Source organism: Opisthocomus hoazin, chromosome 2, assembly GCF_030867145.1.
Source record: "Opisthocomus hoazin isolate bOpiHoa1 chromosome 2, bOpiHoa1.hap1, whole genome shotgun sequence".
NCBI lineage: Eukaryota > Metazoa > Chordata > Aves > Opisthocomiformes > Opisthocomidae > Opisthocomus > Opisthocomus hoazin.
In genome coordinates, this window is record NC_134415.1 from 89,707,608 (window position 1) to 89,733,778 (window position 26,171).

The window sequence follows — 26,171 nt, forward strand, 5'->3', positions numbered from 1 at the left end:
ACAGAGAAAGAGGAACTCTGAAAAACAGTGCTAATGTTCATATTTATTGCCCTATAGATATTGCTGATAATGCTTTTGGTAATGCTTATTGCTCTGCATTAATTGTCCTAGAAGAGAGGACTCAGGAGATGTTTGCCATCTTGACTGTGCCGGTGAGCGCCGTGTTTCCAGTGGCCTCTGCCCGTCCGGCTCCGAGTCTGCCAGTTCCTCCATCCTGCCAGTTGTGCGAAGCCTTGTGCTTCAACCAGCAGAAACGTTGCCCTTCGGAAACAGAAGTGGCTTTGAGCCTCAGTTAGCTGAAGACTTCCTGCCAAGGCTTTTGGAAGCAGTTGGTGGTTTGGAGTACGTCATTAGAGATGTGGTTTTCAGGGTGTGCTGCATGCCAGCCTTAGGTTGGGACCCAGAAGCAGCAGACAACCTTCGGGGCAGAGCACGAGGCTCAGCGTGCACAGACTGTCCAAACAGCGGTCAGCTGGGGCAAACAGTCTGCTGATCCCTGCTGAAACAGCTGCTGCTGGCAGGCGTGCTCCCTCTGTCGCCTGGCGCGGCTGCTTTTTTTGCCACCTTTCAACCAGGTGCTGCAGACACGTCTTCTGGCCTGTGGTACCTCCCAGCCCCTACTGATCCACTCTGCTCTACGGTGGTTTCTCAGAAAATTCAGTATTTGTAAGTGGCTCAGTGGTTAAAATATTGATAATGTTTTCTTTACTCTTGGGGTGGTGAGGCACTGGCACAGGTTGCCCAGAGAAGCTATGGCTGCCCCCTCCCTGGCAGTGTTCAAGGCCAGGTTGGATGGAGCTCTGAGCAACCTGGTCTGGTGGAAGGTGTCCCTGCCCATGGCAGGGGGTTGGAACTGGATGATCTTTTAAGGTCCCTTCCAATCCAAACCCTTGTATGATTCTATGACCCATTTTTACAGGTGTGTTGCTCACCTTTCTTTGTGTTTGGACCTGCTGGAGAGCAGCTCTGTGGAGAGGGACCTGGGTGTCCTGGTGGACGACAGGTTGACCATGAGCCAGCAGTGTGCCCTGGCTGCCAAGAAGGCCAATGGCATCCTGGGGTGCATTAGGAGGAGTGTGGCCAGTAGGTCGAGGGAGGTTCTCCTTCCCCTTTACACTGCCCTGGTGAGGCCTCATCTGGAGTACTGTGTCCAGTTCTGGGCTCCCCAGTTCAAGAAAGATGAGGAGCTACTGGAGAGAGTCCAGCGGAGGGCTACAAGGATGGTGAGGGGACTGGAACATCTCTCCTACAAGGGGAGGCTGAGGGAGCTGGGCTTGTTCAGCCTGAAGAAGAGAAGGCTGCGAGGGGACCTAATGTATACTTACAAATATCTGAAGAGTTGGTGTCAGGAGGATGGGGCCAAGCTCTTTTCAGTGGTGCCCGGTGACAGGACAAGGGGCAATGGGCACAAACTGAAGCACAGGAAGTTCCGTCTGAATATGAGGAAGAACTTCTTCCCTTTGAGGGTGACGGAGCACTGGAACAGGCTGCCCAGGGAGGTGGTGGAGTCTCCTTCTCTGGAGATATTCAAAACCTGCCTGGACAAGGTCCTCTACAGCCTACTGTAGGTGACCCTGCTTCAGCAGGAGGGTTGGACTACATGACCCACAGAGGTCCCTTCCAACCCCTACCATGCTGTGATTCTACCTGGGTTCAAGTCCAGGACATAGCACAGCGTCTAGTTGTGCAAGGTTTGATGTCTCCTGAGATTTTTTTCACCAACACTACAGCATTGCAGCTGGGCCAAACAGGCAGGGAGAGACACGCACACACACGTATGGCAACAGCAGATCTGAGAAGCAAACCTCCTGCCTTACCTGATCTCTGTGCTCCAGCTGTGGTTCATGTTGGCAGTTATGACTTCTCTGCGGTTGCTAGTGTGGCCCCCACCGACTGTGCTGCACCTGTGTAGTCGTCCATGTAGGCTGTGAGATGTTTAGGGCCTCAACACTACATCCTCGCCGGCCTGCCTGCGTTTGGCGCCGGCTCTTCAGCAGTCATGCCTCCTCCAGCCCCTCCAGCAGAACGGTGGCTTCTGGCTCCCTTGGCCGGGCCCATTCTCCCCCGTGTCTCCATCCCTTTGCTCTTGGCAGTGGTCGCTACCCAAGCAGCCTCTTTATGCTGGGAAGTTGAGCGTTGTCACAGTGCCGTACCTCGGCGGTTAAACATTGGGGTTTGCTTTTGCTTCTGCTGACATGGGGGTGCACATTGCACCAGTTTCACAGCGAGAAGGATCTGTAATTGTTTTTTATTTTCATGAGCCCGAGATGATGTCTGAAGTGGCAGGGGGCATGGGGACAGCCAGGCAGGTTGGACGGTTCTGCCCTGAAACTGTGAAAAGGGAAGTTTGGGCTTTTTAGCCTTGCAAGGGAGTGTCTCTGCATAAAACATCCTTGTGAATTTTACCCTCTGCTTACATGACTGTTGTTGACTTCGGGCTGGATGGATGTAGGAAGAGGCAAGGAGTGCAGGGTTTGGGATACACTTGGTAAAAAAAGGCTCCATTTGTTGCTGTGAAGAACGAATGTATTCTGCATTCATCTTTAATAAGTTAAAAAAATGACAAAACATAGAACAGATTTTTTTTTTTCTGCTTAAAAAATATACTTTATAAAGACCAAGCAAAAACAGAGGGTCCCAGGCAATAGATGATAAGGTGTGTTAGGCATGTGAGCATGAGATATTCCTGATGTGCACGATCACTGTGACTGTGCACATCCATCGAGTTTGTGTCTCTCCTTTTCCGGAGTCTGATTTAGGATTTTTTCTATAAATCTGGCAAGAAAAGTCACCTTCCCTTCCCTCCTGCTCCAGGCCTAAACCCACAGCTGAGTCAGTGCGGAGCATGTTACATCCAGAGGTAGGGCAGCACAGTCCATCTCCCCTGCAGCTCTGGAAACAGTAAGGACTGGTGTGGCCACCTGTGTAAACCAGGGTAGACCTGCCTTGCCGAGGAGCTACCGGGGCCTCCTGGGCAGCTGGGACCCATGAAGCCCTTGAGTTGGTGGCCCTGACAGGCCGGGGAAGGAGACTGCCCCAAAACTGAGGACCTTGAAGTTTGCACGTTGTCAGAAAGTTCTCAGTCGTTTGTGATCCCGTGTGATCTGTGTACATTAATATTAAAGATACACATCTAGGTGGGATACACTCGTAGAGCAATGGAGAGAGTAAATTTTGAATGCTAATCTAGGAGGGATTTAATTGTCAGGGCAGTCATAAACTGTCATTGCACCTTCTCTTTTTCATTTATCTTCTGGGGCATCTTTGCAGCAGTCGTATGCTTTGCTGGTTAGCAAAATGCGAGGTTTAGTACCTTGCTTGGTGCTAGGTTTCCAGAGTGTGCATCTCCTCCAGCTTGCTGTGGCTGCTACACACAGTAAATGACATCTGCAGCTAATGCGTTTTTTCCCCAAAGAATGTACTGAAGTGTGGTAAGATTTTCACTGACGCTGTAGAAATATTTTCCAAATCCCAGTAGGAAATGAGATAATAGGAGCCAATGTCCCATGGCTGTGAGATACCATCTTGTTGTGACCGAAGTCAGTGCTGCATTCTGCAGAGGGAGGTGCAGAAACCTCCCGCACCCTGGCAGCCGGCAGCTGCACCGTGCTCTGGCCAGAGATCACGTTTCTTAGCCGTTAACTTACACCCTGCAGCACGAGGACTGTTTCCAATCCTATAAGTTCTTTATCTTGCTCTGAGAAGGTCTGAACATCTGCAGAGATACCCGCTGCGTTTTGAAGTCCTGCTGAGCTGTTATCTGTCATTTCTCATGCCAGCAAAATGTGATTTTCTTTGATATATTTGGCAATATAGAATGGATCTATTTTATGCAATTGAGAACAATTCTGACTATAAGTGGCTGGAAAGGAAAATATAAAAAAATTAGGGCAATAATGGAGAAGCCTTTACAAAAATGTGATGTGATACCTGTCCCCTTCCCTCCTCTGTAAACAGGCACAAGTCCTCACAAAAGACAGCTTTATCAAACTCACCCCCCTTGAGTGAAGTGTAAACAGTGATAAAATTATGTATGAAAAACATGGCAAAAAAAGAGATGCGTGGCTTAAAATGAATAGCAGTGAATTGCAGAGAGGACAAAAAGCCAAAAGAAACCCTGACAAATCTATCATCAGAAGTGCTGAAGACCGCAAGTAGCTCAGGGAGGATTTATGAGATACCGGTGGTCAGACGGTCGGTAACGGCGCCCGATGGGCAGGAGTGGTCAGGGCACCCAGCAGCTCTGCCAAGGCACTGGCGGCTGCGTTCGCCTTTGCTGCGGATGATGAGTCCTTCCCATGCCAAACGGTGGTGGGGGTGGCGTGGGATACCTGCCGGAGAGGATCAGAAGGTACCAGCATAGCTGATGTCACTTACTGGTATAAAGAATGGGGTTTTTTCAAACAAGCTTAGTCTTGCTTTTGGATTAAATCAACAAAAATAGTTATTATACATTTCAAAGGCTGTGTAGACTGCCTGTCATTAAAAAGCGCTTTACAAAGTCTTTGTAAATGGATTACATTGGTTAAAAATTAAATGGCAGACCTCAACATCTGTAAATTCTGAGTCATCCATCATGTACCTGAAGGACTGGGCATGAACAGATAATTAAATGCCGGCTATTAAATGCCACCCCTGGCTCAGGACCTTCCTGAAAACCTGTTTTCTTCCTTAAGGCAGTGTCAATGTCCCCAGCCAGCCCTCTGATACCTCTGCAGCCACAGAATTGTTCTTAGCAGCTCTCCCGTGTGCTATTTGCTGTTTGACAAGTTTTCAATTGATTGATCAGAGCCTGGCATTTCAGTGAGGCTCTGCCATCGATTTATAAGATGGCACTGTAATACCGTCAGAGTTTTCCATGTTGTTTCCTCATACACTACGCAATCCAAAGTTTTATTGGCTTTTCAGTTTGATTCCCTCCCCCACTCTTTGAGCAGAGAGATTTGGTTGAACATTCGCTGGTACTTCGGCCTTTCCCCGATGGTTGAAGCGAGACAGACACCGGAGGATGGTTCTTCTCCACTTGTAGCTTCTCGGGCGCAGAGGCAGGGCTGCGGATTGTGAAGCGGGGCACTTAGACAGCAGCCCTGACCTTTGCAGAGCAACACAACCCCCTCCATGCAGCAGGCGGTTAAAAGCTAAACTTTTGCCTCCAAGCATCCCCATTAACGGCTCTGCTCGGGTTCGTCCCCCAGCTTTTAGGCGACCATTGACGCAGCCGTGCTGGGAGCGCGCTTGCTCCAGCTGGCCCTGCCTTACAGCCAGCGGGGAGAGAGATGCTCCGACCCCTCGATTTAAACAGGAGCCCAAAGTGACGTGAGGGGATCCAGATTCTCCTGTGTAGCGTGCGCCCTGGAGCACGAGGGCTTATTTTCCTTCAAAACATCCCTTTGATACAAATGGTTTAAATCTGTTGCTTTCTTTTAACCTCCATGTTAAAGTAAATGGGTTCTCGATGTTAGCAGCGGCTGTCAACGCCCCTCAGGTTTTATCGTTCCTTTTCTGAACTGAGTGCTCTGATGGGAAACTTTTCTTCTGGTTTGCGGTTTGTGCTCCCTTTGCTCACACTCATCATGCTTTGTATTTTAGTGACCCATAAGCACATCCCTAGCCACAGCCACCCTTAGGAGTGTGGTGATTGTTTTGTAAGCTCTGAATTTTTGACCAAGATTTTAAGCCTAATTCACCCTCGGTTTTGTATCTATTAGGGTAGTCCCTGTATTTTTCCCTCAAATTTTTTTTGTTCTTTACTGTCAGCAATATTTTCCCACACAGGCAAATGATTCTGAACCCTTTGGTATAAAGTTCTTTCTATTTATTGTTATTATTTTTAGCAAATTACTGACAAACAGCTAATTACAGTGATATTTATAACTTTGTCAGATCTTATGCCCAGAGTAAAGGGATTGAGGAACCTTAGCGGTCCAAGTCCTCCTTGCTGCACCACTGGGGAATGGTTGGGGATGCTGATCTGGATTTTCTTCCCGAAGTGCATGCAGTGTCTGTCTGTCTGCTGTTCAGTTATCCCCTTATGCAATTGGAGTGACTTTCTTGCACTTTTCTCAGGGACTTGTTGTCATTCTTCTTCTACTCTTATCATATAATCTCTCAAATGAAAACTTAGAATTTTTCCTCCCTTAATACTCAGGAAAGTGGAGGATTGCAGATCTTGCTGACTTCTTTAGACAGAGCCCCTCTTTTCCTGCTGCCATGGAGGGAAATGGGTGAGTTTGGTGTTGTCAGAAGTCAAAAGGCAAAGCCCTCTGTCCACACAAACTGCTGGTACTCAGATGGTATTCGTGGGGCAGATAAATGGCCTCAGAATAGCGTATGACGTTGCATGACCACCACCCAAAAGAGCTTTCTCAAGATAACATCACCTTGGTACCCAGCCAAGCCCTGGCTGCGTGACCTGTGGGGCAGAGTCAGCCGCTTCTCCTGTCGCTTGCTCTGTCACCTTTGCTGCATCCCAGCTCCTCCGCGAGATGCTGTGCCCTCGGCCTCCAGCCTCCCCAGAGAGAGCACTGTGTCCATCTTGGGCCGGCTGAGATGGCAGGGCTGCCCGCGGACGGTGCCGGCTCAGAGCTAACGCTGTGGAGAGGCAGCGTCGGGGCTGCCGTGCCGGGGTGCTGGCAGCAACCCCGCTTCCCTCCCTGGGGCTGCGCCCACAAGGCTGCTGCTCCCGGGGCTCTGAAATCGGGGCGGCAGAATTCAGCCGCAGGGTGCTGCTTGGGAACAGAGATGTCAGACCAGCGTTGTTGCTGTCTTTTGCAGCCACATCTATAAGAAGAATCATGATGTGACCAAAACTTGGAAAGCAAAGACAGAGCAGCTTCTCAGGGTTGATGACCACGACTTCACCATGCGGCCGGCTTTTGGAGGTGAGAATAAAATGGTTCTCTTTATTTCATGCTCATCTAATTAAAAATCATTTAATTATCTAATTAATCATCTAATTAAAAAAAAAAAGGCCTCTGGCCAGATGCACCGGTGTGAAGGGAAAGAACTTGGGTGGTTTCAGGAGATATTCAAGGCAATTCAGAGAGATCTCATCCTCACTTCGTAGTAGTCTGCACAGCTCCTACAGTCCCTCCTGCTGCTGAAGTTGGCTCTTTCTTTGGCTATTGTTCCACAGGGCTCAGGACAGACCCTTCTGGTACGTGTTTCACTGTTGAGAAGATGAACAAGCTGCAGGTTTTAATGTTCACATGTAGCTGTGAAGTTGCAATGACCTTTTCAGCTGATGAGATCAAATTGCAAAGTAAAGAACTCGTTAGGTGGATCACATCCCATCCTTGCAAGGAGACAATGGAGTATATTTAGCCATAAAAAGTCTTGTCTCAAACTCTCTAAAGCAACCAAAAGAGCAGGAGAGGAGGCCTCCATCACCTTCACTCTGTCTTCTGTTCTACCCAGTTACAGGAATGTGCTTGCCAGGTGTTTCTAGGCTCGCTACTGCAGAGCTAAGAGAGTACCTGAATAAAAAATGTGCTTGAATACCAGTATAGAAATCCCTCTTCTGATTATATCAATAACCGAGTCCCTCCAGAGCTCAGGACAGAGTTTTCTGCAGCGTTCGCTAGATGACCAATACCGCATCCTTTACCAGTCGGCTGTCTGGGCTGAAGCGCAGCATCTCCCCGTCCGGTGGCTCACACGGGCGCTTTGCGCTGTGCAGCCAGTCTGTAGAACAGAGCTGCTCTCACCTGCCCCATCCTGGTGTGGCTGGGAAAATGTTTCCTGCCCCACAGTGCAGATGTGCTGATCTGACAGCATGGTGCTGTCCTCAGGCTCACAATTTGTATTTCTCCAAACTCCAGAGTCCAAAATGTGTGGTTCCCTCCAGCCCACTGTAGTTTACTAACAGGTTGCAGTCCAGCCTGCCGGTTGGAGGTAACTCTTGATCATCAGTGGTAAACCTACCTGCTGTTCCTAGGGTTGAACAGTTTGCCTTAAGTTGTCCTCTGAGTGGAACATCAGCAAATCTCCCTGTGGTTGGTGTGAGCACGTCAGAGAAACGCACTGCTTGTGTGACACACTGCTCTGTCATTGATACTTGTGATCTTGTGCCATCCCACATGATTTGCCCCACACGGAAGTCCTTTGTCACAGAATCACAGAATGGTTTGGGTTGGAAGGGACCTTCAAAAGGTCATCTAGTCCACCCCTGACTGAGTGGAGAGGACCATGCACAGCTTGTAAATCACAGAAGTGGGAAGGGGGAGAATCCCAAAGGCTTGCCTTTTGCCAGCTCACAAGGCAGCTGTCACCACTAAACCAGTCTCACTGAGGGTGGTCATCCAAGCCATATTTCATCGTATTAAAATGCAAAGGAATAGAGCAAGCCAGCTTGGAGAGAGTGCAGCTACAGGACTCTTATTTGTCTTGGTGACTCTAGGTTGAATAGAGTTTGTTTTAACGGTAGCTGGTTTTCCCTGCCAGTGAAGTCAGTGACAAACTCTGCTGGTCACAAAGGGAAGGGATCAAGCTTTCCCTTCAGTGGGCAAAAATCAGTGTCAGAGAGAGAATCTTCCTGGTCTTCTAGGTAGCGGAGAAAAGACTCAAAGCAAATGCCTCAAAAACCTTAGAAACCAAAATAATTAAAGGTTAGGGTGCTGTGCTGGGTTTTCAGTTTATTTTTTTCTGAAGCCAGCCTCAGTTTTTGGAGTTTGGCTGAAGATTTCTGAATGCCTGGTGTGGACAGACTGGAAGGGCCGATCTCTCCTCGGAGTCACCGCTCTGGCTGAAAGACCTGCTGGCTCCCGGGGCTGACATGGTGGGATGTCAGGGCTTCTGTGGAGGGAGATCTGGACTCCTCCCCTTCACTCAGTTGGAGATAGCCGGGGAGCCGCTGTGATTTTTTTTTTATCCCCCCCAGCTGGATGTAAGTCAGAAACATGATGCCTGTGCTTTCTGGGGAAGCTGAGGGGTTTTGTTCTGTTGTGCTGATTGATGGTTTAGGTTTTGATGGCCAGTGTTACCACTGCACTGTACTTCTGTAAAGAGACCAGATTTTTACCATGAGTGTCACTCAGTCCGTGAGGAACACCTTTGTGCAGTTTGCATGAAGTACACACAAATAGTTGTGTGGTTACTCTTCCAGTGCTAGTGCAACTGCATTTTAATCTCCCTATTTTCTGGTTTTCCTGTGCTATCTCCCTTCACAGGCATGAGGGTACTGCTAGAGTGTAAAAACTTGGAGTAGCATTCATAAAATTGAGAAATATCCTAACAGCTTTTGGTGAGACGGTGATTTTTTGTAAAGGAAAACCACAGTGTAATTTTTGCTCAAAACCTGACTATCTTGCAGAGCTACCCAGGGCAAAGGTGGAGTGTTCGGAAGGTTGCACTGAAGTTGCGTGTGACGAGGAACAAAACTCGGCAACAACTTTGCTGAGGCTCCAGCCTTGGGAAGCGTGATTCACACTTGTGGGGATAGCTTGGGTGCTTCAGCTTCTTGCACAGCTGCAGAATTATGGAGCTTATTTTCAGTGACAGATGATAACCCTGGTGGGAAAAAAATATAAAGGAAAGAAACCAAAAGACTGGTAAGAGGTTATCCTTACCTTTTCTGCTGTCAGGCAGTCACAGTGATCTGCTGTGCCCTGTGAGTCCTGCCAGTCTTTTGCTGTGACAACCCCAGTCGGTCTGATGTGGTCTGACCTGCGTAGGATAAAAAGGCTTTTGTACTGCGGAAGCAGAGTAGAGGAGCTTGTGGGGCGTGAGTGACTGTAACTGGGTGCTGCCCTAGTGTTGTCCCAAAAGTGGGGTGATTTACCTGATGGGTGATACACCAATATACACACAGAGCAGAGGTATTGCCTTTACTGCATATTTGCACAGATATGGGTGCTAGGTGATAATTCCACAGACCTAGCACACCACTCAGCAGAGCCACAATGACTATATACTCTTAAAAAACCATAGAAATTACTGATTACTTTCTGATTGGTTCATCTCATTTTACGCTTATCTTAAAGGTATACTCCCTCCTTACTTCAGTACGCATGCTCACACGCTTAGGGGGGTGCAGTCTTTTTGGTTCTGAAATGAGTCAGTTGTCGCCATCTCCCCCGGCCGCCTTTACCTTTTTCCTAGTTACCCTCGATCTTTGTTAACTTCACGCTTCTGTGGCAATGGTCCAGCTTTCGGCACCTTCTGGGCTGGAAGTTCCCCTTTTATCAGCCTGCTAGCTCCTCTTCAAGGGCATGGTTGTTAGTAAGGCATGCACTGTTGATACAAAGTAGTCAGGCCTAAATTAAACAATGTCACTATGACTTAAGCATTTCTGCCCTATATCACTACAACCTAAGCGTTTCTACGACTTAAATATTTCTGCCCGGTATCACTAAGACCCCCTCTCTTCTCTGAGAGGGCTCAGGGACTACAGTCTAACGGAGAGACCAGCCCCACGGCACTGCATTTAGCCCTGATGTTACGGTGCAGATGGGAAAGGCAACTCATCTTTGCAGAACATAAATGTTATGGGTTTGCGTGGCAAGGTTTTGGTGGCAGGGGGACTATAGGGGTGGCTTCTGTGAGAAGCTGTGAGAAGCTTCCCCCATGTCTGATAAAGCCAGTGCTAGATGGCTCTAAGATGGACCCACTGCTGCCCAAGGCCAAGCCAATCAGTGACGGTGGTAGCGCCTCTGTGATAACATAGTTAAGAACGGGAAAAAAACGTAACTCGCAGGAAAATGGCAGTCGAGAGAGAGGAGTGAGATGATGAGAGAAACAACTCTGCAGACACCTAGGTCAGTGAAGAAGGAGGGGGAGGAGGTACTTGAGATGCCGGAGCAGAGAGCCTTCTCTTGCGGCTCGTGATGAAGACCATGGTGAGCCAGGCTGTCCCCCTGCAGTCCACAGAGGTCCATGGTGGAGAAGATCTCCACCTGCAGCCCCTGGAAGGGACCCCACGCCGGAGCAGGTGGATGCCTGAGGGAGGCTGTGACCCCGTGGGGAAACTGTGCTGGAGCAGAATCCTGCCAGGACCTGTGGCCCTGTGGAGAGAGGAGCCCATGCCAGAGCAGGTTTGCTGGCAGGACTTGTGACCTCATGGGGGACTGACGCTGGAGCAGCCTGTTCCTGAAGGACTGCACCCCGTGGAAGGGACCCACAACTGGGGTGGTTTGTGAAGAGCTGCAGTCTGTGGGAAGGACTCATGTTGGAGCAGTTTGTGCAGGGCTGTCTCCCATGGGAGGGACCTTTACGCTGGAGCAGGTGCAGCGTGTGAGGAGTCCTCCCTCTGAGGAGGAAGGAGCAGCAGAGACAACATGTGATGCACTGACCATAACGCCTGTTCCCCATCCCCCTGCGCTGCTCAGGGGGGCAGAGGTAGAGAAACGGGAGTGAAGCTGAGCCCAGGAAGAAGGGAGGGGTGGGGGGAAAGTGTTTTAAGATCTGGTTTTATTTCTCATTATCCTACTCTGATTTGATTGGTGGTAAATTAAACTCCCTTTTCTCTGCAAGTTCAGTTTTGTCCGTGACAGTAATTGGTGAGTGATCTCTCCCTGTCCTTGTCTCAACCCTCGAGCCTTTCATCATATTTCCTCTCCCCAGTCCAGTTGAGGAGGGGAGTGATAGAGTGGTTTTGGTGGGCACCTGGCATTTATCCAGGCCAAACCAAAACAATAAATAATATCGTAAGGAGATTGTGAGTGACATTAGATTATAAAGAAACTTCGTACTGTAAAAGTGATGGTTTCCATACTTGGTGGAATAATGGGCAGCTGTTAACCTTCAACATTTTGGTGGACCAGCCTACAAATTCATCATTGAACTTTAAGATAAAAAGGGGATGGGGTCTGTAGCTGCTTTGTGGTGGCCACAGTGTCTCTTGCTGGTCCGCAGGGACAGTCAGAAAGCTGCCAAGCCAACACACCTGTGACTGCTGGACAGACCAGGCTAGGGTTATGCGAGCTGAAATGGAAGAAAAACATCAGAGAAAGGTGAAGGGTTTTTCAAGAAAAAATATCTTTGTAAAGAGCAAGTGAGCAAGCAAATGTTGTGTAAGTTGGGTTATTAACAGCCCAATAAGCATGGTTGTCTTCCCTGCTCTCAGCCCATTAGAGACAGGCTATTGAGTACTGAGGTAATGACAAAGATTTTGCTTTGCTGATGTTCAAAATAGCCTCCATAAGCTGAAATAGACTGCGTTTGTTTTGACCCTTAGGGAGTTATCTCCATGTCAGTGACCTTGTTCTAGCTAGCAGATGTTCAGGTATTATTTACAAATATTAAAATTTAAAGCTTATGTAAATGTTTGTTTTGCTGCCTTCCTTAAACATCTATTTAAAGCATTTCATCTATGACATCTCATATTTTACAGGGAGCCTGTGAATAAGCAGCTTTAGTTGATACTTAAAATAGCTGTATCTTCTTTGCTGAGGAACAGCCTAATGCTGTACTTTTATCATATTTCTTCATAACCCAATAGCCTAATGTCAGCTGGTCCTTGCTGCCCTTTCTGGGCAGTATTTTTGTCAGGATATAGGAACGATGGGATGAAGGAAGCGTGAGTAGTTCACTTAGGGTTAGTATCAAGGGCTGGAATAAAACTTGCTTCTCCCTCGACGACCAGCTGTCAGGGAGATGCAGAAGAACGAAGCTCTCTGCAGTCGTGTGGCAGCTGATGAGTATCCTGGTGGTGGCTGCCTGCAAGCTGCCCACACCTAAGAGGTCCTAAACATATATACATTTACTAAAAAGAATAAAATATGTATAAACATGCACATTCATGCAGAAACACCAGAGACTGTTTTGTAGCTTGCAGACATGGGATCTCTTCTGGACGTTTGCAAGCCTCTCTGGGTGTGCACAAAATATCTGGCAGCAAAGAAGTCTCAAACCTGCTTGTTTCCCATGTAGATATTTTTATCTCAGGGCCTAAGTCTGCCTTACTCCTTCAAAGATGCATGAGGGGACAGAGAGACTGTCTCAGAGAAAAACAATGAGCCTTTGAAATCATTGCCAAAGAGAAAAATTGAAGAGATGTTGCAAAGCTTTAGTCTCAGAGCTGGACTGGAGAACTGACTCCAGGCATTTTCATGGCAGCAAGCTCTTCCCTATCTTCCAAAGCCTGCTGGAGTGTTCAAAAATAAAAACCGTGTTTGTGTCCAGTAGCTGTTTCTGACTGGGAACTGACTCGCCCTTTGCAGCTGTCATGCTGCTCTGCAGTGGGTGGTTTTAGAAGCCAAGACATGCTGGGATGTGACAGGTTTTAATGTTTGGCACCTTCTGAAGTCATTCCTGAATGGGTCTTGTGGAAACCTCCCGGGTTCCCTGGAGGGGTTAGCCCCAGACCAGATGTCCCATTCAACCTAGGGCAGAGTTTGGTACTCAAACTGGAATTTTTGTAAGGTGAAACAAGCCATAAAGTCTTCTCTATGCCAGAACCCACCCAAAATGGAGACTTGTTGTGTCCGTCTGTTCTCCTTGCACAACCACTGAATGCAGATGCGAAGCGGGTCTTCTCTAAAGGTATCCTGTACAGCACCTTTGCTCTATGCAGCACCTAAGTTGAATGTGTGATGGCTTTCACTCATGAGTAGGTCACAAAATAGAGCAGCTGACTGAAGGGGGAAGAGAAACGAGTGAGCACTCTTGCCACTGATTCTCAGAACACCGGGTTGTGAACTTGGAAAAGGAATAAAGACATATAAAGCCACAAACACCTTGACAGACTTGTTCTTGAGTATCTTTTTAATACCCAAGTTTGAACTGGGGCACCAACATGCAGGAATTTACAGAAATAAGATGTTGCTGATGCAGTTTCGGAAAGCGGTACCTTTACTGTGAGAAGGTGCAAGGGTGCTCCATCATGTCACATGTAAATCCTGTGCAGAAATTGTGAGGCTAATGGATGCTGCTTGGTACAAGAGAGAAAGCAGAAGCACTCCCATCAGCCTCGGGCTGTGCTTCAGGTCACTTATATACTCTCTCCACATGCAAATATAAATATATCCTTCAAAAGGAAAATCTCCTATTTTCCACTTAAAGTTTTTATATCATCAAATTTGCTCATGACTGTGCGAGTGTCTCGAGCTTGCTTGGAAGCTGCCACTGTGCTGTGTCTGAGATGCAAGGGGAATAGTTTACTGGCGGGTTCATTTCTGTGTTGTAAGTGGAAGTCTGTGACTTTTACGAAGTGTTTTAGGAGTCCAGGGTTTGCTTTCTGGTAGTATCAGTCCTGCTGAATTAGGATTTGTGTTCTGCAAGATATTGCTCTGGACAGTGATGGAGATAATGGATGTGAACATTTTTACTGTTTCTGGAAGAAATGCTTCAGTTGAAGGTTACACCATTTCTCTCCAGACCTTGATCTATAAATACTTGAGCTTGTGTTTAATTTGAATAATTCCATGATTTTGGCTGGCACTTTTCAGAGACCTAAAATATGCGCTAACAGCTTTGCTGGGCTGCAGTCTTTGAGCAAAGCAGCATGGCTTCCTCTTCTCAGCCAGATCCACAGCTTTCACATGGATCTGTTTAGCTTCCCATCCAGCAGTGAACATCCAAGAGAGGAGCCTGAGCTTTGAGATTTCTCCAGTGTTGCAGTGTTTGGGTCTTATCCTGCTCGTAATTCTCCAAGCTCATCCCTCTGTATTTCCTCTGTCTCTGAAGAAAAGTGGATATTGATAAAATACTGTTTAGGTCAAGGAAAAGATAGTTGCTGAGGGCTTTTTTCATTTAATGCTGTAATCTAAGTTACTTGTTCTCTGTCTACCTGTTCAATGTGTCAGATACCATCTCAGCTGTTCTTTTCCATTCCCGTTCACACCTTCCTCATCCTCTGCTCCCTCTCAATAAAGAGGGTTTTTTCTGTTTGCTCATCCCTCATGGCATTTAACGGGGAATATAGTGAAGCATCCGTAGCCCCAGTGGTTCAACAGTTTAGTTTCCAAAGGGACAGGATTAAGAAGCTTGGAGTTCCCAATTGACTCCAAGGATTAGTGAAACCAAAGGTCGCTCAACATCTTTCTGTGACTGATCAATAGCCATTTAATTCAATGGTATGTGCTGGAGCCAAGATGCCCTTTAAGGAAAGACAGGGTTTGTTTCTGTGGTTTAAGGAGGGCATTTCTTTACAGGGCTTCTGTTTTGCTTCAGACACTACATGCATTTACAGTGGTGCTCGCATGAAGTGCCTCTGCAAAACTGCATCTTGGTAGAAGTTTTGAAGAGTCATGGGCCGACTGAATACACAGTGATGACTATCAGTTAAGCTCGTTGCCTAGAGCAGGACTTGGTGACCATTCGATTCCTACCACTCCCAGGCAGCAATATCTGGGCTGGCCTCACTGGCCCTTCACCCACTCTGCCTTGGTCAGCCCAACCTCTTGTCCAAGCCTCCTCTGAAAGGCCTTGGTGTCGCAACGTGCCCGCATTCTCATTTGTGTGCTTTCTCATCGCCTTGGCCCCAGCTGCTGAATGAGGAGCAGGGAGAAGAGAAAAGCAATGATTGCTCCTGCTGACTTTAGTAGGATTTTGCCCAAGAAAGGCAGGGTAAATATTTCCACTAAGAAGTGAGTTCTACAGTCTCATCTTCGTACTGTCTGTGTTAGTAACTTCACATCTAAGTCCAAAGTGCAGATGATTACTCACTCTCTTTGTTATACTCACTGTTTTGTCGTCTCTCAAATTTGTGATTAACTGCAGAAAAGAAAAGAAGTAAAAAGCATTTCGCTGATGTACAGGACACCTAACCCAGCCTCAGGCCTCTTCTCTCAAGGGCTTTCCAGACCCTCCAGCTTTACATTGAACACCCTTTATTTTGGGTTTAATAAAGCTTCATGGCAGCTCCAGACTGAACCTTAGACTTTGTCCTTGCAGTGAGGCAGCTGCTGGTTATCTGGGAGTCCAGCTGAGCGCTTGGTGCAGGAACATGAAAAAAGAAAAGAATATAGACATAGTATTTTATCTTCAACAGCAGATAGGGAAGGAATAGAAGAGAGACACAGATACCAGCTTGGCAGTGTTCTTCTGTTTGTAGTTTTGCTTTTTGGTGCTTGGTTTTTGGTTGTTTGTTTTTTTTTTTTAATCTGTGATTAGTGTTCAGACAAGCGTGGAAAATGCAGCAGTAAATAGACTTTGGGTGGGTGTTGATCTCCTGAATCAAGCCTAAATTAAACATTCATACACAGAGAGTGTCTCTTGCAGTCTGGAAGTTGAGGGGAGATGCCCAGCACGTGCTGGGCACACAGCTCTTCGGCACCGGGGAGACCCAGCGGGAAGTACCACGGCCGACCGCTGCCTTCCTCTCCTGGCAAAACCTGATTGTGCTGTGAAGCCATCCTGGCAGAGACCGTGTCTTCTCCGTTATCACCATGCCCACCACGGCACAGCTGTTTGGAAGTGCTGTGGGCACTGGTGCAGTGTCAACATCTGTGTGTGACAATGAATAATATTAATTACAAATGCTTTCTCTGGCAAGAACCAGCGGCAGTGCGGAGGGCAGCCTTGCGCCCGCCCTGACGTGGGCTGTGTTGGACTGTGGAGCCTTTCTGAAATTTCTTTATCCGAGCATTGAGCCTTGCTGTAGCAGAGGCTTGAGTGAAGTGTCACAAACTGGACTACACTGACGAGCTATTAGGTGTTTAAAGGCATTAAGGGAATAGGTAAGTATTTGAATCATTGCCCAGGCTCTTCTTGACCACCATGTATGACTTCAGGAGGCATCTAAGCAAAGAAAAGCTAATTGGCTACCAACGGGGCACTGCCTGTCAGCAGGCTTGTGTTGTTTCCCTGTTCATTATACTGCACATCAAAATGCTTGTTATCACCACAGATACAGTGCTTTTTGTTACCTTGTTTAAAAAAAACAAGCACATTTACTGAGCAGGAGGCATGCCATATAGAAATTCATTCTCTTGGTGCTGTTTTTAAATTTTGCTTACCCAGTGTCCTAAATAATCATAGAGAGTAGAAAGAAGTGTGGCTGCAACCAAGGTACAAACTCATAGTAGTAATTTCAGATTGGAAAGGACTGCATTAAAATACTGTAAGACAGGCAGGGTATGTAGTGGGATGCAGCATCACTTATTAGGACAGCTGAAAGAACCAGAAGTAACAAACCACCTCCTTAAAAACAGCACTCTATAAACTAATTTGCTTGTTAGACCTTATCACACTTCACAACTATTCAACTGACGAAGACAAAGGGGAGCAGAATACTGCAAAGCCATTGCCTCAATATTTCCAGTGAATGAAGCCACCATTTCCTCTGGCCAAACCAGAAGGTGACGCATCTGTGGGGTGACAGAAGGGCCATGTGCTAGTCATTGTCTGCAGGATGCTGGAGTGTGCTTTAGGAAGGACACATCTGCCTTAGACATAAGCAAAGTCTCCTCCCAGGGCAAGGAGTCAGTTAAAGGAAAGGATGCGTGGCCAGGGTGACAAGGAAAAGCTGTCTGTGATTTTGCCATGGATTTGCCTCTCTTTGATGAGTTACGATGGTCTGAGAAGGAACCCACTGGCTGATGAACGGTGGCATCTTGTGGCTAGATCAGTAGGGAGTGAGCACGTTCCCTGGCCTGACGGGCAGAGGCTGGCTCATGAGGAGCTGAGCTGGTGCCACCAAAAGCAGAGGGCTCTCTGACTTGTCATCCTTCTCCCTGCCTGTCTCCTCTGGCCCCAGTGGCTGACTCAGCCACCTGACAGGTCTTCTCCTGGGCTGATTCAAGTCGCTGATCTGGAAGAAAATAGTCCAAATGCTTCTGCTGCTTGCTGTTGGTTTTGGCTGGGTTAATTTTCTGTGAGTTGATGAGCAGTCTTACATAAAGTCCCACCGCAAGCTCAGTCTGCTCCTCTACGCAACTTCACCCTTTTCCGAAAGGCATTCCCCGTGTAATCTGGGGAGGGGGCTGAGGACTGTTCTCGCCTGCTGGATGAGCACAACCATGTGTATGAGAGGAAAAAACCTTCAGCACCTCTCAGCCCCACTGCTGGAAGTGGCTGTGACAGCATGTCTGCATTTCATCAGAGGGTGCAGGCTGGGGCTTTGTGGGTTCTTCCAGTTTTGGGGAATACCTGGAAGAAGGGGAACCGAACACAGGGTGAGAATTTCCTTGACCTCCGGAGATTCCTTAGAGTACATGAGAAAAGGGGGCAAGATGAGCTCATGTGGCGGAAGTGAAAAAATCTTACCAAAGCCTCTGGGTTCCTAAGAAACATGCCAGCTGATTAATTGGAATTTCTCCCCAAGTAAATCTTTCGGCAAACACACTTCAACTTGGACAGATGTCACCAAGACACGAATAGGAGCAAGCAAATATTTGCTGGCATTTCTTTTAAGCATGAAGTGTACAGCTGTGTGTCTGAATGTGACAAGTAGGTGTTTATAAGCATCTAGAAGTCATCTGATAGTGCTGGGTTAGCCACATTTCAGCTTCATTGCTGGGGGCAGCAGTCACTGAAGTTGGAATTGGTGGTGCTGAGGAGCCTGTTCCTGCTTCCCAGGGCTCACTTCAGGGTGCCTGCACCCAGCACAGACACCGACGGACGGCGCGGGTGGAAGAGGCTGGAGCCGTGCGTGCGTGCGGGGGACAGTGTCACCGGCAGCACGCTCTGCTGTGATTCGGTGAGGCTGGCTTATCAGAGCCCTAGCAAAATCTGTACCGGGGCCAGCCACAATAATCAGCTTGTCTCATGGGCTTTGCAATTACCCTTTCCGTACTGAAGCTGGGTTGGTGCTTCTTTCTCCTCCAGCAAAGGCAAACATCAGGTTGTCTTCAAAAGCCCTGAAGATGAGTGGGAGTCTGTGCCTGCCACTGCACGTAGAGGAGCAGGAGGGATGGCAGCTTGTGAACGTACTCTGTGTTCTCAAAACAGCGGTTCTGCTGGCTTTTTAGGCTTACAGTGTATTCAGGGCTTGGGTGTGGTCTTGAGGCAGATGCTACTGCAGCTGAATACATGTGTGCAGCAGGCCCTGCTCTGCATGGCACTGCGCAAATAAGGGTCTGGATCTTCGAAGCAGTTATGGGGCCCCTTAAATACTATCTAACTTCTAATCAGTTTCAAAATCTAGGTGCTAAAAATCTTTGCTAGCCTTCATGGAGGCATCTTTGTCCTTGGAAAATTAATTTCTGCTGGGCAAGTCCCAGACATGTCTGTAGAGCCGATGCTTCCTTCGCCACAGTCTGTCTTGCTGGCAGTGCCCCGGATGGAGATATGCTCTAGGTACATGCATCTGCATGAGCCCTGTGAGATCCACTGCCACATGCCCAGGGCTCACGGTAACAGTGGATCCACCTGGACTGCTCCTCAGCAGTTCCTGCTGACCTGCCTTGGTGGGTCGTGCTTGGTGCGCACGTCTCTGTGAGCACATACCTCCTCAGTGCGCCAGAAAAGGGAAAAAGCTGCATGAGGACACAGTATGGGTACCTTGAGTAACCTGAGGAGCTCCTGGTCACTAATCAGCAGCAGTCTACAGGGAAAATTTGATCCAGGGTTTCTAATACTAGAGGAGTATGCATTTATTATGGGATGTTTTCCTCTTATTTGCTCTTTGTAAATTCTCTGGTTCCTGATTTTAAAACTACTGTGGAAAACTATTAAGATCATCGAAGAGTCACGTTAATGAAAATGGTGATGGGCTCGAGAGTTTAATGTAGCTTGCCTTGTTGATGAGAAATGAGAAACCCACAAGGAAGAGCTCATTGCTTGCAGTTTCTTCCTCTCAGTCCTCTGTTCTTAGGGCTAAATTTGTTCATAAAGAACTAAAATTTATGAGGAGATGGCTCAGTTTTTAAAAACTTATGCAAATGTTTCATCCAAGCTCTGGATTAGCTGGGCAGAGTGTCAACATTGCAGCACATGCCAAGGGGAAGATAATTCAGTTTTTCATAAGCGGCCTTACATGGTTATTCACTGACTCTTCCCCCAGTCCTCTCGTGAAGAATCATGGACAGAAAAATATAACATAAGTTCAGAAACGTTTTGCATGCCACTTTATAGTGCTAATTAAACGCAGATGATACAAAAGAACTGTTATTTACATACCTAAATCTCATTCTTCTACAGGCCCTGCAATTCCTGTTGGGGTGGATGTGCAAGTTGAAAGCTTGGACAGTATTTCTGAGGTTGACATGGTACGTAATCCTCTTTTAAGCCTCAGTTATTCCTAGCCATAGGAAGTCCTTCCCACCTGAAGCCTATGGATTTCAAACTACTGATCAGATGAAAGTAATGACAGCATTTGGCAAATTCAAACAGGCTGATATTCAGAACTAAAGACTTGATAAGTCTTTAATGTCAGGTAAAGATTAAAAGAATGAAGGGAAAAAGGACGTTAAATGGGAGCACAATCCGTGCTACGCAGGATCAGTCACAACCAAAAATATAAACAGCAGCATATGAATGTTTGAAGGTATAAGGTGAAATTCACATAAGCTGTGCTTACTGCAAGAGTTTTCTTCCTTAGGGAGCTATTGACTCCATTTGTTTTAAATGCATGATTGTGGGAGGCACATTAGAAAATTAAGCTGGCAATGTAAATGAGAAGGAGCTGCTCCTGCTTCTTCATGAACTGGGAGTAACCTCACTGAGGTGCGTGAGTGGGAACTGCCACTGCCCAAGCAGAATTTGGCAGGGGGGGGGGGGAAATCCTTCAGTCACCAATGATGCTGGTCAGCAAACTTGCACCAAGTTCAATACTGATTTAGTATTTCTTTATTATTATTAATTAAAAAAGAGGCAGGAATACATGAAGTTGTTAACCATCCACAGGTTTCAAGGTCTTTCCAGCAAAAGGAGAGTTCACACACATTTTCATGTTTGGGTTGTTTTTTTTTTCACAGTAGAAAATGGGACAAAAACACTGGAAAGAAAAGTGGAAAGGGGAAGACAGAGGAGAAGTGAAAGCTTCTTGGTCCTTTCCTCCTGCCTTTTCCTTCCTGTTCTTGGGCACCTTCTCTGGTCTAGACAAAACTTAAAGGAAGAGCTCTAGGTTGATCGACTTTTACTGTGGTGCAATTACATATTCATTAAAACAAGGGATTTGCCTGCCTGGGTATTGAAAGACAGGGTTTGGGGGGGTTTGTGTGATGAAAGGCATAGGAGGGAGCTGTCGGCGCAGGCAATGGCTGTCGCAAGGAGACTCGGGGCTCTGATATATCGAGATAATGTCATAGCAGCAGAGAGACCTAATTAGTGCAAATAAATAACTTGCAGTGCTTTCTGTCAGGAGCAACAAAAATCTTGCCCGTTGTCACACCCCAGTCATGAGAGTAATTAAATGCCCCACTCCATTAACGAGAGTGACTCAGATTCGCCAGTCCCCTCAGCTGGATTAAGGTGAAACGACACCAGAGATCCTGTAGCACTTTACAAGGTTTGTTCATGATTACGCTAAATCAACTTATTGTGGCACGATTATGACAGGCAAACTACTGAGGCATGATTATGCACGATAATGACAAGCAAATTATGGTGGCACTATTATGACAAGCAAGTTATGGTGGCACGATTACAACAAGCAAATTATGGTGGTACGATTATGACAAGCAAACTGTGACAGTACGATTACAACAAGCAAACTACAGTAGTACGATTATGATAGACAAGCTACTGTGGTACGATTATGATAAGCCTTGCTTGTATAGCTTCAAAGGAGAAGGAAAAGAACATAAGGGGGGACAGAAAAGAAAAGTTAGAGAGGAAAAGAAGAGGAAGAAGAAACAAAAAGATATCACCAGTCCTGGGTCCAGCATTGATCTGGCCAGTGGAGGGGAGGGGGGTCCAGGTCCTGGAGGGTGCTGCATTTACAGTGATTTTTCTCAGTTTTCATTGGTAGTTAGCCCCCTCCCCTTAGCTGAGTTTCTCGCTTCCCATGCTAATTAATTAGTTGGTGATAGCCACCTTTTCTGTTACAGGCTAAGTTAGCCTCGCTTCCCATGTAAATTAGCACGCATGCTCCTTACAGGTAGGGTGGGGGCAAGTCTTTTCGGTCTTGAAATGAGTCAGTGGTCGCGATCTCCCCCTGCCACAGTTACCTCTGTTTGACCTCTTCCCGGTGCAGCACTATTGGCTTGTCAGCTGTAGAAAGGGAGTTGGGTACGGAGGCAATTAAAAGTGGTCTGCTTAGCTTTTTACCAGAGCAGCACTGGGCTGTGAGGGTCTCTCCCTCGGCCCAGACGTCACTCGGCTGGTTTAGCACCAGTCCGGCAGGCGCCAGGATGAGCAGGCGCTTTGCTCGGTGCTTATCGGCACAAGGTAAGTGCAACGCCCCTGTATCCAACACTCACGGCTTTATCCTTCACATTAGCACCGTAGACAAGGTTTGAGACATTTAACCTCATATTGTCTGGACCCTTACACCCATCAGAAGGGTTTGAGGTCAGTTCTCTCCCTTTGCTGCTGATAGCTCCGCAGTCCTGTTTTCCCAGGGCAGGACAAGTACTTTCCGTAGTGGTTTTTGCCTTCTATTTGGGGTGGATGAGTGGCCTCCCAGGTCAGTCTGGGTTGCGTTGGTTTGTTTTCCCAGCAGTCTGTCCCAGCGTGGGTGTTTGCGGAGAGGAGAGCAGGCAGTAAGCTGTCTGCACGGCCGGGGGACCCGGGCTGGCTGTGCCTGCAGCAGGGTGCCCTCCTCATCTCCCCATTGCAGGCAGGGCAGAGCTGCAGGCAGGGCTTGTTTCAAACCGCTCTGAAGGGTTGATGGCCCTAAAACCAGGCACCCTCGGCTGGGCAGTCTTTACCTGTCATTGCTTGAGCAGGCACTGGGTGCCCCAAAGAAGCACCAGACCGCAGTGTCACCAGCCGCAACCCACCTGCCAGGCAGCGCGTGTCTGTGACAGAAGCCAGGCGCCGTTTAAAGCATGTGGTTTGAAAGCTGGCGCCCGTCCGCTCAGCACGGGTGGGCTGCTGGTGCGTGCACTGGCAGGGCATGCTCTTCAGGCTGCCCGGAGCGCGGCACAAACACGAAATGTGCTGCCAAAACCGAGGCACTTGTGCGTGCTCAGTCGCCGTGCCTCCAGCGAGTACTATCATTCTCTCTGTTGTAAATTTTCTTTCTAAAGGTATTTTCCTGTTCATGAGTGCTGAAATAAACCCCTTTTCTTGGCTTGTAAGTAGTGCATGTGCTGGTCAGAAAGCAACAAGCTGTCGGTGACTGCAAACTCTGTTGTTTGACTCGCACCACGAGAAAACATCTGTAAGCCAGATGTTGTACTTCGAAGCTGTCGTCAGCTGCCACTTTGGCTTCATGTTTGCAGCACGTGATGCCCTGTGTGTTGGGCATTGGAGGCCTGTTTGGAGGGAGAAGAGAGCTGAAGGTGAGAGAGGAGAAGGCTTCTGCCCAGTGGGACAGGGGAAGGGGTGGCCTGGAAGGTGGTGTGCCCTTCCTGCATGGTCCCTGCAGGCAGTCTCTGCCCCCTCCTCTATGGCAGCTCTAAGTCATGCCGAGGGTGCCTGGCTGATGCCACATCGGTCTCTGTCCCGCTGTGCTCCCATGGTGGAGCTGGGCAGAGGCGTTTTGCAGCCACAGCCTCAGGCTGCCTGGCCCTCCTCTCCCAGGGCTCCATGTCCCTCCATCTCATGCCGTGACCAGGGGCCTGCCCAGGGCCATGAGGCTGGGCTGGGGACCCTGAATAGCCAGGCTTCTTTTTACCCCTTTTCTGACTTCTGGTGTAACTGGCACTGACTCCTAAAAAATCATCAGTTATGCCTCTTCCTTGGTTTCCTTTTTCCCAGCTCTGATCACACAGATGAGCTTAATGTTCAGCCCCTGCTGTTAAACGATGGCTTGTCATCGGCAAAGCAAAATGAGGTGGCGGTGGTGGTATTAGAAAGCCGTTGCCGAGTGGTTAGGAAGAGATCCCAGCCTGTGTTGCTGCCTGGCCGGGCTTGGCAGCTGTGGCTCCCGTAACCACTTGCTTAATTGGGAATATAAAGAAAACAAGTGTATTTGATCTCTCAGCGTGAGAGGGTAGATTCAGCTCTGAAAGCAGCAGCTGCCAGGTCGGGATCAACAAACAGATGTTTCCCTTTGTGTGACTGAAGCTCCTGCCCCCTCACTGAGCTTAAAGAGAGCTTTATTTATATACTTGTGTGATAGGAAAATCAGTTCCCTTGCTTGGCTGCTGTTTGCAACAATTTAGTTCTTTTGGGGGGTTGGACTAGATGACCCACAGAGGTCCCTTCCAACCCCGAACATTCTGTGATTCTGTGATTCTGTGATTTTCAGGATAAATTGCTTAGTGTTTAGCCTGACCATTAAACTGATTGTGAAAGTTTTTCTTCTAGAACACACTATAGATACCATAGTCTTTCAAGATAATTTTGCGAGGATTGAAGAATCCTTTCTGTGGGACGGTGCATCTCTTCAGGCATATTTATTCCTCTTTTGGGACTGGATGTTACTGGGTACTGTAATGCATTCATTGGGCGTTTACGTTTTGTTTTGGCTGAAATTATGTTGTCAGGAAAATCTACTTGCAAAGAGCATTGGGTCCAGGAAAGAAACAGGAGTTGAGAAGGGAATGAGTTTTCCTTCTGGTGTTTCCTAGGTATAAAAAGGAACTCTGACAGAGCTCTCTCTGGTTGTCTTCCCTTTTCATGAAGGATTTCACTATGACTCTGTACTTAAGGCACTACTGGAAGGATGAGCGTCTCTCATTTCCCAGCACCACTAACAAGAGCATGACCTTCGATGGCAGGCTGGTGAAGAAGATCTGGGTCCCCGATGTCTTCTTTGTGCACTCCAAAAGGTCCTTCATTCATGACACCACCACGGACAACATCATGCTGCGAGTGTTCCCTGATGGTCATGTTCTCTACAGCATGAGGTAATGGTGTAGCCTCGCTGCTCCTGAGCATCTCCTGGGGCTTTGCTGTTCATTTTGCTCCCAACATGGCTCTGGTGACTACCAGGACTGCTACTGCCAACCCTCCTACTCCCAGCGATGATGTAGAGCCCTGTTTCCAGCAGGTCCAGTACATGATGTTTTGCAGGAAGCTGTGAGAAACCATGTTGTGGGCAGTAATGGGATTATCTCCTCCCGAGAGAAGCATTCCCCTAACTCTTTGCAGTCGGAGGAGGGCTTAGTCAAGCGGGAATGTTCATCCCAGGGTCAGTGTGTGATTAAACTGGAAGCTGCTGATATACCAGATGGTGACCTCTACAATTATCCTATTTTGCTTCCTGTTTGTATAGATTTTTTTTTTTTTTATTGGTGTTTGCATGTTGATGTAAAGGTTTAAGTTTTGTTGGCTGGAAGAATCCTGAGGCATGTCCATCATGACCGAAGGGCTACCCGGCCTATGGGTGTATGCAGGTCGTGACCATGGGTTTGTGGGATTCTGCAATACACAAGGACATGGAGGCCTCATCCTCTAAATGTGATTACTTTATTACAGATTACCAAAAATACCACAAAACCTACTACTATCAAGTAAACTACCACAAAATCATCACTAGCAAGTATACCTACTATTAATAAAGCGAATACGTAGATATACAAAATACTATTACAAATTACTATCAGTGATCAATAATACAGTGTCAATCAATCGTATAGCAACAGCCAATAACAGCAATAACCAAGTAGGTATATACTCTTACAGGTTACTACAAATTATTCATTGATAGAGCAACTTGTCAGCAATATAACAGCAGATATACTTAGAATAGATTGCTTATATGGATGCGTAATACTGGCGTCAAGTGATCATAAAGTGAACCAAATCATCCCACAGGTGGGAGGACAAACCAAAACAACCCCAAAAGTGGGCCCAGAGGGGACCAATGAGGCAACAGACAGAGTCTAACTTCAGAGACACTCTGAGAGAGCAGAGTCTGGAGTCAGCTGGGTGTCCCTGGGGAGAGTCCAAGAGCTGGTAGAAAGTTCATGCAGCAAATTCAACTCGTTTAGGAATGGAAAAGTGTGTGCAACATGGGAAGTTCTTGGAGAGAGAGAGGATCCATTCTAGATAAAAATTAAGTCCTCCTTGTATCACAGAGACATAAGAGCATGTAGGAGACCACCACTTTGAGCAGCCAATGGGTACTGTTAATTTCTATTTTTCACCTGTGACAGCCAATAGATGATGGTGTTTTCTGTTCTTTCAGATCAATTTTTATTTTCCAGACCATTTTCCACCTTTTCAGACAATAAATTAACATCACAATCCCTTTTTTTTATGCTTATCGGTGGTATCTCAGGATGTCTCCATTTTCT

The 26,171-nt window shown here is 47.4% G+C and overlaps 1 protein-coding gene across 1 annotated transcript in view; it reads left to right on the forward strand.

The window, feature by feature from the left end:
* Nucleotides 1-26,171, forward strand: part of GABRR2 (gamma-aminobutyric acid type A receptor subunit rho2) — a 43,319-nt gene that overhangs the window by 3,587 nt on the left and 13,561 nt on the right. The window contains exons 2-4 of the mRNA XM_009939000.2: nucleotides 6,775-6,881; nucleotides 20,020-20,087; nucleotides 24,556-24,779. Of these exons, the coding sequence (XP_009937302.1) occupies nucleotides 6,775-6,881; nucleotides 20,020-20,087; nucleotides 24,556-24,779 (399 nt within the window). The remainder of the gene's footprint in view (nucleotides 1-6,774; nucleotides 6,882-20,019; nucleotides 20,088-24,555; nucleotides 24,780-26,171) is intronic.